Genomic DNA, 16,913 nt, shown 5'->3' on the forward strand with positions numbered 1-16,913 from the left:
TGTTGGAAAAACAACAACGAAGATATGATCCTCGTGGGCTTATTGAGACATCTCAAAACTTGAGGTGAACTTCTGCCACTAACGAAAACAATTGCTTGCTTGAGATCAATGAAGAGATGAAAACTTGAGGATAAAGAGCAAGCATGGGTCATTGAGAAGCACCACAATAGCAACATCCTTAGGGAAATCTTTAGGTGAAATCTATACCAAGATAACTCTAATGAAGAGATTGATGGATTTAAATATGTCACTCTGACAACTTGTGAATCATGAAACACCAAGCAATTGACAAAAATGACGTAACGCCACCTCAAAATATAAGGTAGAACGAATTGCACTTCTGTATGCAAGATGAAGGATACTTGAGCTACTTTGAAAAGAATCTCGATGAACACTTCGATAAGGAATTAAATCCTTGATGAGCCGTCATGTAGAGCCTCCATGAACAACTCCGGTAACAAAATGATGATAAAAAGAAAAGGAAGTTGACAACACAAGGTGAAGCCTTATAATGATTTAGATGGATCTCCATGGTGATATAATTGCGAGAGCTTGGAACTCCGGGAAAGAAAAGATGAAACAATTGAAAACCGAGAACTTGATGAGCCTCCGGAATAAGGAATTAAACATTTGGAAGAAACAAGAATAAGAATTATGTTATGTGTATCCTTCACCAATTTAAATTGATGACAAGCAGCGGATTTGGCATACTACTTATTCTTGTAGAAAGGATGAAGAGAGATATAGCGCAAACTTGAGAAGGACTTCAGCGAACCGCCGATATGATTGGAAAGAACAAATGAATTAATATGAGAACATAGGAAGAGGAATCTTGAACAAACCACCATAAGAATTGAAAATGAACAAAGTAAATAAAGAAACACCGGGAAGGATTAATGAACGAATGAAGATACTTGAGGGAATTTAGATACATGAGAATGAAAAGATCACGAGCTGATAGAGAACACTTGAACGATGCACCAGTATGATTTGGAGGATGAGAGCTGAAAGTTGAAATGAATAATTCTGAGATGATGGGCTCCATAGAATCAAACTGAAAAGACTCATGAATTGCTCTAGAAGGGTGAAAAGGATTCTCGCAATCGAAAACAATTATGAGAGGATGGCAACAAGCTAGAATCACAATACTTCAAGAGAACGGACCAAGATTTAAGAGAAACTCTTCTTCGGTCTTCAAGATCTAAGAATTACGACGAGAAACACCACCATGAATTATTGATGGTACTCCGGAATGAAAAAGAAAAAAAATAAAAATTAGCAAGGTTGAACCAACGATGAAAAGACTCTGAAAGATCTTGGAGAAAGGCATTTGACTGATGAAAATTCATTCTTACGTCAAATTTTGAAAGAATTTGAGGATAGCTCCGAGAAAATTAGAAGAGTCAGGTAAGATCCTGGGAAAAGACCTGTGGGTTAGGGCCCACTCAAAAGAAAAGCACCGTTGAACGATTACTTGAAAAGGAGATTGCACCGGTTAAATTAAATGGCTTGAATGAGATAACATCCTCGAAAAGAGCTTGAATGGATCTTGAATGACAAGACGAGCCTTCCGAGATATCTTCAACACTCCGGAACAAATGAATAGCGAGAGGTGAAAAATTAAGAGGTTCAACGACATGGAAAAGCATTTGAAACGAGGAAACGAATACGATCAAACCTGAAAGGCTTGAGTTGGAACCACCGGAGAAGGAAAAGAACGAAGAATGCTGAACTTGAAGCTCCAAGAATCTTCATGAGAATCATCGGATACGAACATTGAAAAAGACTGAAGAGACTTCACAAGAATAAAATGGATACTTGATTAAGAAATCTGAGTCCTTGAAGAAAAAGGGTGGGAGGGCGGGAAAACAAAGGCAACTTGGGACGAATGAAACAAACACCGTTGAGAAACTTAGACTTGATCTTGCGGATGTTGAAATGATCGGATCCACTTGAAGAGAAGCACACCGGTTAAAAAGAAATGACATGACAATCTCGATGATGACGAAGGATTAGCATCCATATAGAAATATGAGAACACCGCTTAGGGAAGGTAGGGAATCAACATTTGACATTTAAGCAACTCGAATACCACAAACAAAAACAAAAACAAAGGATTGGCTTGCAGAATAAGCCGGAAACAAACATATGATAGACCCCATATCATATCATGTGTCTGTTCGAAAGATATCCTACGTGCTAGTTGAATTCCCACTTATAAACTCCCGAAACTTTCTGGTTATGCAATCGGGTGTTGGGGATACAGGGGAAGCATAATATCTCACCCAAACTAACAATTCCTACATCTAGTTGTATCCATCCTTCAACACATAACCAAGAAACCTTCGGAGATCATTTACCTCAACCTCCGAAAAGCATCCGTTATACAAGTTATGGCAATACTCCCGACCTACCGCCCTGATACGTCTCCGACGTATCTATAATTTTTGATTGCTCCATCCTATATTATCTACTGTTTTGGACTATGTTGGGCTTTATTTTCCACTTTTATATTATTTTTGGGACTAACCTATTAACTAGAGGCCTAGCCCAGAATTGCTGTTTTTTTGCCTATTTCAGTGTTTTAAAGAAACGGAATATCAAATGAAGTCCAAACGGAATAAAATCTTCGGGAACGTGATTTTCTCACCGAACGTGGTCCAGGAGACTTGGACCCTGCTCCAAGAAACAAAAGAGGCGATCACGAGGGGGGGGGGCGCGCGCCCCCTAGGGCGCCCCCCCTAGGGCGCGCCCCCTGCCTCGTGGGCCCCTCGTTGCTCCTCCAGCGTACTTCTTCCTCCTATATATACACACATACCCCCAAACGATCAGAACAGGAGCCAAAAACCTAATTCCACCGCCGCAACTTTCTATATCCACGAGATACCATCTTGGGGCCTGTTCCGGAGCTCCGCCGGAAGAGGGCCATCATCACGGAGGGCTTCTACATCATCCTAGCCCCTCCGATGAAGTGTGAGTAATTTACCTCAGACCTTCGGGTCCATAGTTAGTAGCTAGATGGCTTCTTCTCTCTCTTTGAATCTCAATACAAAGTTCTCCCCCTCTCTTGTGGAGATCTATTCGATGTAATCTTCTTTTTTGTGGTGTGTTTATTGAGATCGATGAATTGTGGGTTTATGATCAAGTCTATCTATGAATAATATTTGAATCTTCTCTGAATTCTTTTATGTATGATTGGTTATCTTTGCAAGTCTCTTCGAATTATCCGTTTGTTTTGGCCAACTAGATTGGTAGTTCTTGCCATGGGAGAAGTGCTTAGCTTTGGGTTTGATCTTGCGGTGTCCTTACCCAGTGACAGAAGGGGCAGCAAGGCACGTATTGTATCGTTGCCATCGAGGATAACAAGATGGGGTTTATTTCATATTGCATGAATTTATCTCTCTACATCATGTCATCTTGCTTAAGGCGTTACTCTGTTTTAACTTAATACTCTAGATGCATGCTGGATAGCGGTCGATGAGTGGAGTAATAGTAGTAGATGCAGAATCGTTTCGATCTACTTGTCACGGACGTGATGCCTATATACATGATCATGCCTAGATATTCTCATAACTATGCTCAATTATATCAATTGCTCAATAGTAATTTGTTCACCCTCCGTAGAATACTTATGCTCTTGAGAGAAGCCACTAGTGAAACCTATGGCCCCCGGGTCTATTCTCATCATATCAATCTCCATCACTTTAATCTTGTTTTGCTTTTTACTTTGCTTTTACTTCTTACTTTGCATCTTTATACCAAAAATTCCAAAAATATGATATCTATCAGATCTCACTCTTGTAAGTGACTGTGAAGGGCTTGACAACCCCTAATCGCGTTAGTTGCGAGTAGCTATCGCTTTGTGCAGGTACGATGGACTTGAGCGTGGGCTCCTACTGGATTGATACCTTGGTTCTCAAAAACTGAGGGAAATACTTACGCTACTCTGCTGCATCATCCCTTCCTCTTCGGGGAAAACCAACGCAAGCTCAAGACGTAGCAAGAAGGATTTCTGGCGCCGTTGCGGGGGAGTCTATGCAAAAAGTCAACATACGAAGTACCCATCGCAATCCCTATCTCTCGCATTACATTATTTGCCATTTGCCTCTCATTTTCCTCTCCCCCCAATTCACCCTTGCCATTTTATTCGCCCTCTCTCTCCCTATCCTCCCTCTCTATTTGCCTCTTTTTGCCCGTTTGCTTTTGTTTGCTCGTGTGTTAGATTGCTTGCTTGTCGTGATGGCTCAAGATACTACTAAATAGTGTGACTTCACCAATACCAATAATAATGATTTCCTTAGCACTCTGATTGCTCCTCTTATCAATGCTGAATCTTGTGAAATTAATACTGCTTTGTTGAATCTTGTTATGAAAGATTAATTCGCCGGCCTTCCTAGTGAAGATGCCGCTACTCATCTGAATAGCTTCGTTGATTCATGTGATATGCAAAAGAAAAAAGATGTCAATAATGATGTCGTTAAATTGAAGCTATTTCCTTTTTCGCTTAGAGATCATGCTAAAGCTTGGTTTTCGTCTTTGCCTAAGAATAGTATTGATTCATGGAACAAGTGCAAAGATGCTTTTATCTCTAAGTATTTTCCTCCCGCTAAGATCATCTCTCTTAGAAACGATATTATGAACTTTAAACAACTTGATCATGAACATGTTGCACAAGCTTGGGAGAGAATGAAATTAATGATACGTAATTTCCCTACTCATGGTTTGAATTTGTGGATGATTATACAAAAATTTTATGCCGGATTGAATTTTGCTTCTAGAAATCTTTTAGATTCGGCCGCGGGAGGCACTTTTATGGAAATCACTTTAGGAGATGCTACTAAACTCCTAGATAATATTATGATTAATTATTCTCAATGGCATACTGAAAGATCTTCTAATAAAAAAGTGCATGCGATAGAAGAAATTAATGTGTTGAGTGGAAAGATGGATGAACTTATGAAATTATTTGCTACTAAGAGTGTTTCTTCTGATCCTAATGATATGCCTTTGTCTACTTTGATTTAGAATAACAATGAATCTATGGATGTGAATTTTGTTGGTAGGGATAATTTTAGCAACAACGCTTATAGAGGGAATTTTAATCCTAGGCCATATCCTAGTAATCCTTCTAATAATTCTGGGAAATCCTACAATAACTCTTATGGAAATTATAATAAGATGCCCTCTGATTTTGAATCTAATATTAAAGAATTTATTTCTTCGCAAAAGAATTTTAATGCTATGATTGAAGAAAAATTGCTTAAGATTGATGATTTGGCTAGGAAAGTTGATAGAATTGCTCTTGATGTTGATTGTTTGAAATTTAGATCTATTCCACCTAAGCATGATATCAATGAGTCTATAAAAGCCATGAGAATTTCAATTGATTAGTGTAAGGAAAGAACCGCTAGGGTGCGTGCTTCCAAAGATGCCTTTATTAAAGCATGTTCCTCCAATTCCTATGGAAATCAAGATGAAGATCTAAAAGTTATCGATGTGTCCCCTATTAAATCTTTATTTTTCAATATTAATCTTGATGAAACTGAATATGATCTTCCTTTACCTAGAAGGCGTTCTAAAAATTCGGAGTATTTAGATCTTAATGATGAAATTGATGAAAGTGGGATTGAAAGAAATAAAAATCTAGATGTTGCTAAACCCACTATATTGGATTTCAAGGAATTTAATTATGAAAGTTGCTCTTTAATTGATTGTATTTCCTTGTTGCAATCCGTGCTAAATTCTCCACATGCTTATAGTCAAAATAAAGCCTTCACCGAACATATTGTTGATGCCTTGATGCAATCTTATGAAGAAAAACTTGAGTTGAAAGTTTCTATCCCTAGAAAACTCTATGATGAGTGGGAACCAACTATTAAAATTAAAATTAAAGATCATGAGTTTTATGCTTTGTGTGATTTGGGTGCTAGTGTCTCTACTATTCCCAAGACTTTGTGTGATTTACTAGATTTCCGTAACTTTGATGATTGCTCTCTAAACTTGCATCTTGCGGATTCCACTATTAAGAAACCTATGGGAAGGATTAATGATGTTCTTATTGTTGCAAATAGGAATTATGTGCCCGTAGATTTCATTGTTCTTGATATAGATTGCAATCCTTCTTGCCCTATTATTCTTGGTAGACCTTTCCTTAGAACGGTTGGTGCGATTATTGATATGAAGGAAGGGAATATTAGATTTCAATTTCCACTAAAAAAGGGCATGGAACACTTTCCAAGAAATAAAATAAAATTACCATATGAAACTATCATGAGAGCCACTTATGGATTGCCTACCAAAGATGGCAATACCTAGATCTATCCTCGCTTTTATGCCTAGCTAGGGGCGTTAAACGATAGCGCTTGTTGGGAGGCAACCCAATTTTATTTTTATTCCTTGCTTTTTGTTCATGCTTAGTAATAAATAAATTGTTTAGCCTCTGTTTTGGTTGTGTTTTTTGTGTTTAATTAGTGTTTGTGCCAAGTAGAACCGTTGGGAAGACTTGGGGAAAGTCTTGTTGAACTTGCTGTAAAAAACAGAAACTTTAGCGCTCACGAGAACTGCTGTCATTTTTATTTGAAGAGTGATATTTAGTTAATTATTTTTGCAGATGATTAATAGATAAATTCCTCACGTCAGCAATTTATTTTAGAATTTTTGGGGTTCCAGATCTTGCGCTAGCTACAGATTACTACAGACTGTTCTGTTTTTGACAGATTCTGTTTTTCGTGTGTTGTTTGCTTATTTTGATGAATCTATGGCTAGTAAAATAGTTTATAATCCATAGAGAAGTTGGAATACAGTAGGTTTAACACCAATATAAATAAATAATGAGTTCATTACAGTACCTTGAAGTGGTCTTTTGTTTTCTTTCGCTAACGGAGCTCACGAGTTTTCTATTTTGAGTTTTGTGTTGTGAAGTTTTCAAGTTTTGGGTGAATTCTTTTGATGGATCATGGAACAAGGAGTGGAAAGAGCCTAAGATTAGGGATTCCCATGGCACCCCCAAGATAATCCAAGGACACCAAAAAGTCAAAGCTTGGGGATGCCCCGGAAGGCATCCCCTCTTCCGTCCACTTCCATCGGTAATTTACTTGGAGCTATATTTTTATTCACCAACATGATATGTGTTTTGCTTGGAGCGTCTTGTATTATTTGTGTCTTTGTGTCTTAGTATGCCACAATCATCCTTGCTGTACACACCTTTTGAGAGATCCATATATGAATTAAAATTTGATAGAATACTCTATGTGCTTCACTTATATCTTTTGAGCTAAGTAGTTTTGCTCTATGTGCTTCACTTATATCTTTTGAGCGTTATAATTTTGCTCTATGTGCCTCGCATAGATATTTTAGAGAATGGTGGTGGATTTGTTTTAAAGAAACTATTGATCTCTCATGCTTCACTTAAATTATTTTGAGAGTCTCTTAATAGCATGGTAATTTGCTTAATAATAATATGCTTGGTATTCAAGATTTGTGAAACTTTCTTTTGAGTGTGTTGAATACTAAGAAAAGATTGAAGCATGATAATTGTTTTGAGATATGGAGGTGATAATATTAAAGTCATGCTAGTTGAGTAGTTGTGAATTTAAAGAATACTTGTGTTAAGGTTTGTGATTCCCGTAGCATGCACGTATGGTGAACCGTTATGTAACGAAGTCGGAGCATGATTTGTTTATTGATTGTCTTCCTTATGAGTGGCGGTCGGGGACGAGCGATGGTCTTTTCCTACCAATCTATCCCCCTAGGAGCATGCGCGTAATACTTTGCTTTGATAACTTCTAGATTTTTGCAATAAGTATATGAGTTCTTTATGACTAATGTTGAGTCCATGGATTATACGCACTCTCACCCTTTCACCTTTGCTAGCCTCTCTAATACCGCGCACTTTTCGCCGGTATCATACATCTACCATATACCTTCCTCAAAACAGCCACCATACCTACCTATTATGGCATTTCCATAGCCATTCCAAGATATATTGCCATGCAACTTTCCACCATCTAGTTCATCATGACACATTCATCATTGTCATATTGCTTAGCATGATCATGTAGTTGACATACGTATTTGTGGCAAAGCCACCGTTCATAATTTCTTCATACTTGTCACTCTTGATTCATTGCATATCCTGGTACACCGCCGGAGGATCCATATAGAGTCATACTTTGTTTTAGAATCGAGTTGTAATCATTGAGTTGTAAATAAATAAAAGTGTGATGATCATCATTCAATAGAGCATTGTCCCAATAAAAAAAAGAGAGAAAGGCCAAAGAAAAAAAAGAAGGCCCCAAAAAAGGGGCAATGCTACTATCCTTTTTTCCACACTTGTGCTTCAAAGTAGCACCATGATATAGCGAGTCTCATATATTATGCTTCAAAGTAGCACCATGTTCTTCATATAGAGAGTCTCATATGTTGTCACTTTCATATACTAGTGGGAATTTTACATTATAGAACTTGGCTTGTATATTCCGATAATGGGCTTCCTCAAATTGCCCTAGGTCTTCGTGAGCAAGCAAGTTCGATGCACACCCACTAGTTTCTTTTGTTGAGATTTCATACATTTATATCTCTAGTGCATCCGTTGCATGGCAATCCCTACTCACTCACATTGATATCTATTGATGGGCATCTCCATAGCCCGTTGATACGCCTAGTTGATGTGAGACTATCTTCCCCTCCTTTTTGTCTTCTCCACAACCACCATTCTATTCCACCTATAGCGCTATATCCATGGCTCACACTCATGTATTGCGTGAATATTGAAAAAGTTTTGAAAGAGTTAGAGTATGAAACAATTGCTTGGCTTGTCATCGGGGTTGTGCATGATTTAAATACTTTGTGTGGTGAAATGGAGCATAGCCAGACTATATGATTTTGTAGGGATAACTTTCTTTGGCCATGTTATTTTGAGAAGACATAATTGCTTTGTTAGTATGCTTGAAGTATTATTATTTTTTATGTCAATATAAACTTTTGTCTTGAATCTTTCTAATCTGAATATTCATACCACAATTAAGAAGATTTGCATTGAAATTATACCAAGTAGCACTCCGCATCAAAAATTCTCTTTTTATCATTTACCTACTCGAGGACGAGCAGGAATTAAGCTTGGGGATGCCTGATACGTCTCCAACGTATCTATAATTTTTGATTGCTCCATGCTATATTATCTACTGTTTTGGACTATATTGGGCTTTATTTTCCACTTTTATATTATTTTTGGGACTAACCTATTAACCGGAGGCCCAACCCAGAATTGCTGTTTTTTTGCCTATTTCAGTGCTTCGAAGAAACGGAATATCAAACGGAGTCCAAACGGAATAAAATCTTCGGGAACGTGATTTTCTCACCGAACGTGATCTAGGAGACTTGGACCCTGCTCCAAGGAACAAAAGAGGCGGTCACGAGAGTGGGGCGCCCCCCTAGGGCGCGCCCCCCTGCCTCATGTACCCCTCCGCCGTACTTCTTCCTCCTATATATACACATGTACCCCCAAACGATCAGAACAGGAGCCAAAAACCTAATTCCACCGCCGCAACTTTCTGTATCCACGAGATCCCATCTTGGGGCCTGTTCCGGAGCTCCGCCGGAAGAGGGCCGTCATCACGGAGGGCTTCTACATCATCCTAGCCCCTCCGATAAAGTGTGAGTAATTTACCTCAGACCTTCGGGTCCATAGTTAGTAGCTAGATGGCTTCTTCTCTCTCTTTGAATCTCAATACAAAGTTCTCCCCCTCTCTTGTGGAGATCTATTCGATGTAATCTTCTTTTTTGCGGTGTGTTTGTTGAGACCGATGAATTGTGGGGTTATGATCAAGTCTATCTATGAATAATATTTGAATCTTCTCTGAGTTCTTTTATGTATGATTGGTTATCTTTGCAAGTTTCTTCGAATTATCCATTGGTTTGGCCAACTAGATTGGTAGTTCTTTCCGCGGGAGAAGTGCTTAGCTTTGGGTTCGATCTTGCGATGTCCTTACCCAGTGATAGAAGGGGCAGCAAGGCACGTATTGTATCGTTGCCATCGAGGATAATAAGATGGGGTTTATTTCATATTGCATGAATTTATCTCTCTACATCATGTCATCTTGCTTAAGGCGTTACTCTGTTTTTAACTTAATACTCTAGATGCATGCTGGATAGCGGTCGATGAGTGGAGTAATAGTAGTAGATGCAGAATCGTTTCGATCTACTTGTCATGGACGTGATGCCTATATACATGATCATGCCTAGATATTCTCATAACTATGTTCAATTCTGTCAATTGCTCAATAGTAATTTGTTCACCCACCGTAGGATACTTATGCTCTTGAGAGAAGCCACTAGTGAAACCTATGGCCCCCGGGTCTATTCTCATCATATCAATCTCCATCACTTTAATCTTGTTTTGATTTTTACTTTGCTTTTACTTTTTACTTTGCATCTTTATACCAAAAATACCAAAAATATTATATCTATCAGATCTCACTCTTGTAAGTGACCATGAAGGGCTTGACAACCCCTAATCGCGTTGGTTGCGAGTAGCTATCGCTTTGTGCAGGTACGAGGGACTTGAGCATGGGCTCCTACTGGATTGATACCTTGGTTCTCAAAAACTGAGGGAAATACTTACGCTACTCTGCTGCATCATCCCTTCCTCTTCGGGGAAAACCAACGCAAGCTCAAGACGTAGCACGCCCCAGTACTGGGTGGCGTCGAGGTTATCTCACCAACAACTGCATAAAAGAGATTTTTGATGTCGGCGAGCTCAGGTATTCCAGAACTGCAACGATAAAATTGTGACGACAACACCTCGGAGCTCAACTCTCCGGTACACTGCCGTAACCCCTAAATGTCAGGAGGCACGAAGAACAATGTTCTCGTCACAAAACCATTGAAATGATTCCAAGATACCCGCGTGATCCTAAAAAAAAATTCATGAAATTTGAGGAGAGAAAGTCAAAACTCTACGCCAGGAGGCCTCACCAGAGCGATGAAGGGACTGAGGAGTAAAAAGAATCCTACTCCCCGATATATATAATCCTATAAGACTCAAAACATTTTTCTAAACTCAACAACGCAAGCGATTCGACCAAGCAGGGGGCTCCTAAGTCGGGGAAGGCTTCGATACCAACTTGTCACACCCACGATGCGGCTATATCTCCCACGTGTCGGAGCACGACTTAGAGGCATAACCGCATTGTAGGCATGTCTCAAGAGGGGTAATCTTTACACATCCCATGTACTGAATAAGAAAGGGATAAAGAGTTGGCTTACAACCGCCACATCACACAATACATAAATATAGCATTACATCATCCAGATACAAACAAGGTCCGACTGCAGAACCAAAATAAAGACAACCCCTAATGCAATAGATCCCCGACCGCCCCGACTGGGCTCACTACTGATCAATTGGAAACAAAACAACACAAACACGATCTTCATCAAGCTCCCACTTGAGCTCAGCTGCGTCATCTGGACTGGTAACAGCGGCACCTGCAACTGGTTTTGGAAGTAATCTGTGAGCCACGGGGACTCAGCAATCTCACACCCTCACGATCAAGACTATTTACGCTTATGGGTAGGAAAAGGTAGTGAGGTGGAGCTGCAGCAAGCACTAGCATATATGGTGGCTAACTTACGCAAATAAGAGCGAGAAGAGAAGCAAAGCACGGTCATGAACTAGAAGTGATCAAGAAGTGATCCTGAAACTACTTACGTTCAAACATAACTCCAAAGCCGTGTTCACTTCTCGGGCCCCGCCGAGAAGAGACCATCACGGCTACACACGTGGCTGATGCATTTTAATTAAGTTAAGTGTCAAGTTTTCTACAACCGGACATTAACAAATTCCCATCTGCCCATAACCGCGGGCACGGCTTTCGAAAGTTCAAAACCCTGCAGGGGTGTCCCAACTTAGCCCATCATAAGCTCTCACGGTCAACGAAGGATATTCCTTCTAGCGGGAAGACCCGATCAGTCTCGGAATCCCAGTTACAAGACATTTCGACAATGGTAAAACAAGACCAGCAAAGCCGCCCGATGCACCGACATCCCGATAGGAGATGCACATATCTCGTTCTCAGGGCAACACCGGATAGGGTCAAGCTATGAGTAAAACCAGCCCTCGAGTCTCCCCGAGGTGGCCCCGCAGGCTGCCCGGTTCGGACCAACACTTAGACAAGCACTGGCCAGGGGGGGGTTAAAATAAAGATGACCCTCGGGAGAGCGACTCCCAAGGGAAAAGTAGGTGGTGGTGAGGCAAAAGGTAAAACCAAGGTTGGGCCTTGTTGGAGGAGTTTTATTCAAAGCGAAGTGTCAAGGGGTCCCCATAACACCCAACCGTGTAAGGAACACAAAATCAAGGAACATAACACCGGTATGACGGAAACTAGGGCGGCAAGAGTGGAACAAAACACCGGGCATAAGGCCGAGCCTTCCACGCTTTACCAAGTATATAGATGCATTAGTTAAATAAGAGATATTGTGATATCCCAACAATAATACATGTTCCAACATGGAACAAACTTCATCTTCACCTGCAACTAGCAATGCTATAAGAGGGGCTGAGCAAAGCGGTAACATAGCCAAACAACGGTTTGCTAGGAAAGGTGGGTTAGAGGCTTGACATGGCAATATGGGAGGCATGATAAAGCAAGTGGTAGGTATCGCGGCATAGCAAAAGAGGGAACAACAAGCAAGCAAAGATAGAAGTGATTTCGAGGGTATGGTCATCTTGCCTGAGATCCCGCAAGGAAGAAGAACGAGTCCATGAAGAAGACAAGCGGACGAAGTCGAACGAATCCTCACAAACGCGACGTTATCAGAACCAACCCGAAGAAGCAACACCGGAAAGAAGCACACAACATAGTAAACAACCAACACATGAACATGGCATGATGCACAACCAAGTATGATGCATGTCCGGTTTAAAGAGGCATGGCATGGCAAAGTGCACAAACAATACCACAAGTTAAGTGGAGCTCAATATGCAACGAGTTGCATATTGACGGAACACCACATTCAAGTTATTTAATTCGATCTCGTTTATGTACCCAACAATATTAAATGTTGATTAACATGGCAAGAGGGTGAAGCATAATAAAACTACCTAACTAGGCAAGTTTAAATGAGGCCGGAACAACAAAACAACAAGTCCGGAAACTCCTCATAAGCATAATTATGGATTTGGTACTGTTCTGCCCTAAACCATATTTTAGAGTTATTAAACATGCAAAGTAAGGCCACCTTGTTAAATTAGGCATTATTCTACCCCATTTACATATAAAGTTTATCTAAATTGGAGCTATGGTTATTTAGTTATGAAATAAACCATTTAACATGTTATTTGAGAAAAAAATTAATCAAACAATAAGTTTAACATTTTAAACATGGATAAAAGCTGGAAATATAGAAACTACATGAAAAACTAAGAAAGATGCATATATGACATGTTTCATTTGGATGTATGTATTTTTAGTTATTAACAAACCAAAATAATGGCATTTCTGTGAAAATGCAAGAGAAAATTAAACGACAGGGAACACGAGCTGGGCTAGCCATTGTCAATGACGAGGGGGGCCGTGGTGCTGAGGTGGCGGTGTGTGGGTGTGGAGAGGGTATGTGTGCAGAGAGGGTGACAAATGGGGTCCACTGTCATAGAAGCAGCAAATTGCGGTTCTAAATATGTTCCCAAGGGGATTCGAACCGGGATGCAAAGTAAGGCCACCTTGTTAAACTAGGCATTATTCTACCCCATTTACATATAAAGTTTATCTAAATCGGAGCTATGGTTATTTAGTTATGAAATAAACCATTTAACATGTTATTTGAGCAAAAAATTAATCAAACAATAAGTTTAACAGTTTAAACATGGATAAAAGCTGGAAACTCCTCATAAGCATAATTATGGATTTGGTACTGTTCTGCCCTAAACCATATTTTAGAGTTATTAAACATGCAAAGTAAGGCCACCTTGTTAAACTAGGCATTATTCTACCCCATTTACATATAAAGTTTATCTAAATCGGAGCTATGGTTATTTAGTTATGAAATAAACCATTTAACATGTTATTTGAGCAAAAAATTAATCAAACAATAAGTTTAACATTTTAAACATGGATAAAAGCTGGAAATATAGAAACTACATGAAAAACTAAGAAAGATGCATATATGACATGTTTCATTTGGATGTATGTATTTTTAGTTATTGACAAACCAAAATAATGGCATTTCTGTGAAAATGCAAGAGAAAATTAAATGACAGGGAACACGAGCTGGGCCAGCCACTGTCAATGACGAGGGGGGCCGTGGTGCTGAGGTGGCGGTGTGTGGGTGTGGAGAGGGTATGTGTGCAGAGAGGGTGACAAATGGGGTCCACTGTCATAGAAGCAGCAAATTGCGGTTCTAAATATGTTCCCAAGGGGATTCGAACCGGGATGCAAAGTAAGGCCACCTTGTTAAACTAGGCATTATTCTACCCCATTTACATATAAAGTTTATCTAAATCGGAGCTATGGTTTTAGTTATGAAATAAACCATTTAACATGTTATTTGAGCAAAAAATTAATCAAACAATAAGTTTAACATTTTAAACATGGATAAAAAGCTGGAAACTCCTCATAAGCATAATTATGGATTTGGTACTGTTCTGCCCTAAACCATATTTTAGAGTTATTAAACATGCAAAGTAAGGCCACCTTGTTAAACTAGGCATTATTCTACCCCATTTACATATAAAGTTTATCTAAATCGGAGCTATGGTTATTTAGTTATGAAATAAACCATTTAACATGTTATTTGAGCAAAAAATTAATCAAACAATAAGTTTAACATTTTAAACATGGATAAAAGCTGGAAATATAGAAACTACATGAAAAACTAAGAAAGATGCATATATGACATGTTTCATTTGGATGTATGTATTTTTAGTTATTAACAAACCAAAATAATGGCATTTCTGTGAAAATGCAAGAGAAAATTAAACGACAGGGAACACGAGTTGGGCCAGCCACTGTCAATGACGAGGGGGGCTGTGGTGCTGAGGTGGCGGTGTGTGGGTGTGGAGAGGGTATGTGTGCAGAGAGGGTGACAAATGGGGTCCACTGTCATAGAAGCAGCAGAAGCAAAAATTGTGGTTCTAAATATGTTCCCAAGGGGATTCGAACCGGGGTCTCCCGGGTAGAACTCCAATGATCGATCCACTGCGCTGCTGCAACTATTGCTGCAGGTATTGGGCACGGCTTCTTTTGAACTAGCCCCACGGCGGATGGGGTTTCTTCTCCTCTGCAACAGAGAAGACACCGACCTGCACCGGCAGGCAACGGTGAAACGGCGGGGTCTAGGAGGCAACGGTGGGTGTGTGGGATAGGCTGCTGCGAGGCTCACCCACGAGGAGGGGTGCAGAGGCGCTCGAGCTTGAGCGTTGCTCGGCTCGGGGCCATGGCATGGCGCGACAAGGCAGGGAAGAAGCCACACGCAAGGCAAGGCAAGGCAGGAAGCGCGGGCGAGGACCTGGGGGTGTGCGCGTGAGTGATGTGGTGCAAGAAACAGGGAGACGCGGGCGTCGCGTTGGTGTCTCGTGGGAGGCAGCGTGCATGTGTGGAGGAGCTGAGTGTAGGTTCTTGCGTGCGCAAAAATTCAGAGATCAAAGGCCATGGCGGCGAAGCACGGCCAGGCAAGCTGCGGGGCCCTGCCTCTGTGCAAGGGCGAAGAGGAGCGTGGTCTGCGTGCAAGGACATGAGCGGTGTGCAGCGGGATGCACGAGCACAAGCTCGAACTCGACCCCGTCCGTGGCGGAACGACTCGAGGTCGCGCGGATCAGTGACTGCGATGATGGAAATGACGGCGGAAAGAGGTGAGGAGGTGCGGCCGCTCACAGAGGGGGTGCTGCTGGAGTCGATCGAGCTTAGGGACGAGGGGTCGCGACGAAGTTGACCGGCGACGAGCACCTTCCGTAGATGAAGAAGATGAAGACGACGACGAGGAACTTGGCGTTCCTCTGAACCGTGAAGAAGATGAAGCAGAGGAAGAGGACGTCGAGGAACTTGGCGTCTCCGGCCTTGGATCCTTCCGGCTCCTGGCCTTGATTGAAGACGAAGAAGACTACGCAGGCGGTGTGGGTAGGCGCTGATCGGCGATGGTGCACGCTGTCTGTGAAGACGAAGAAGCAGGGGAGGTAATCGCCATGGAGGAGGCCGATCCAGGGCTCCAGGGACTTGCTGCAGGGTCGAGGAAGAAGACAAAGACGGCTACGGCAAGGATTAAGCCGGAGAAGAGCTTGAGCTCTCCTCGGTCATGGAGTCGGGTGTCTCGGGAGGAGCCGCGTGGGGCTGCCCTCCTGGCTGGCGGCGGCGGAGGAGGAAAGAGGGGGTCTGAGGGAACCCTAGGGGGTCGCCGCGAGGCTTTATAGGAGGGGAGACGCGGTGCCGTGGCCACAGTGGCCATGTGCCCTGCTCTCCCAGAGTTACCGTGAGATAGATATGTGATGGAGGTGGAAGAAAAGGTGTAGAGGGGATGACAGGTGGGGGCGACTGGGTGCATATGGGAAATTTTACTAGGGAGAGAGAGTTGGGCTGGATCGGCTGGGCTGCTAGGTTGCTGAAGCTACTAGTCGCTGGGCTGCGCTGCTGCTCTTTTTCTATTTCTTCAAACAGAAATAAAAGAGCAAAAACACAGAGGAATTGGAGATGGTTGTGAGAGATATGAACATATAAATGGAGTCCAGGATTTGTGCAAAAATTGAATAAATTGCTTTGGGAATTTTTAAGGACAGAAAAATAATTCAAGTGTGAATTTAATTCACACTTGAGCCATTTTTGAACCCTACCAAAACAACTCCAAAATGAATGAAATTTGACAGAGAGGTATAAGGCAAGGAGTATGATCATCAGGAAATAAATGAACATTAATGAATGAGGGAA

At 41.2% G+C, this 16,913-nt stretch overlaps 1 protein-coding gene across 1 annotated transcript in view; it reads left to right on the forward strand.

Moving 5' to 3' along the window:
• The first annotated feature begins 15,432 nt into the window (after positions 1-15,432).
• The window catches only part of LOC123058924 (acetylglutamate kinase), a 30,951-nt gene continuing 29,470 nt past the window's right edge, over positions 15,433-16,913 (forward strand). Inside the window, exon 1 of the mRNA XM_044481590.1 lies at positions 15,433-15,468. Coding sequence (XP_044337525.1) covers positions 15,433-15,468 — 36 coding nt within the window. The remainder of the gene's footprint in view (positions 15,469-16,913) is intronic.

This window comes from Triticum aestivum, chromosome 3A (genome assembly GCF_018294505.1).
Source record: "Triticum aestivum cultivar Chinese Spring chromosome 3A, IWGSC CS RefSeq v2.1, whole genome shotgun sequence".
In the NCBI taxonomy this organism is placed as follows: Eukaryota; Viridiplantae; Streptophyta; class Magnoliopsida; order Poales; family Poaceae; genus Triticum; species Triticum aestivum.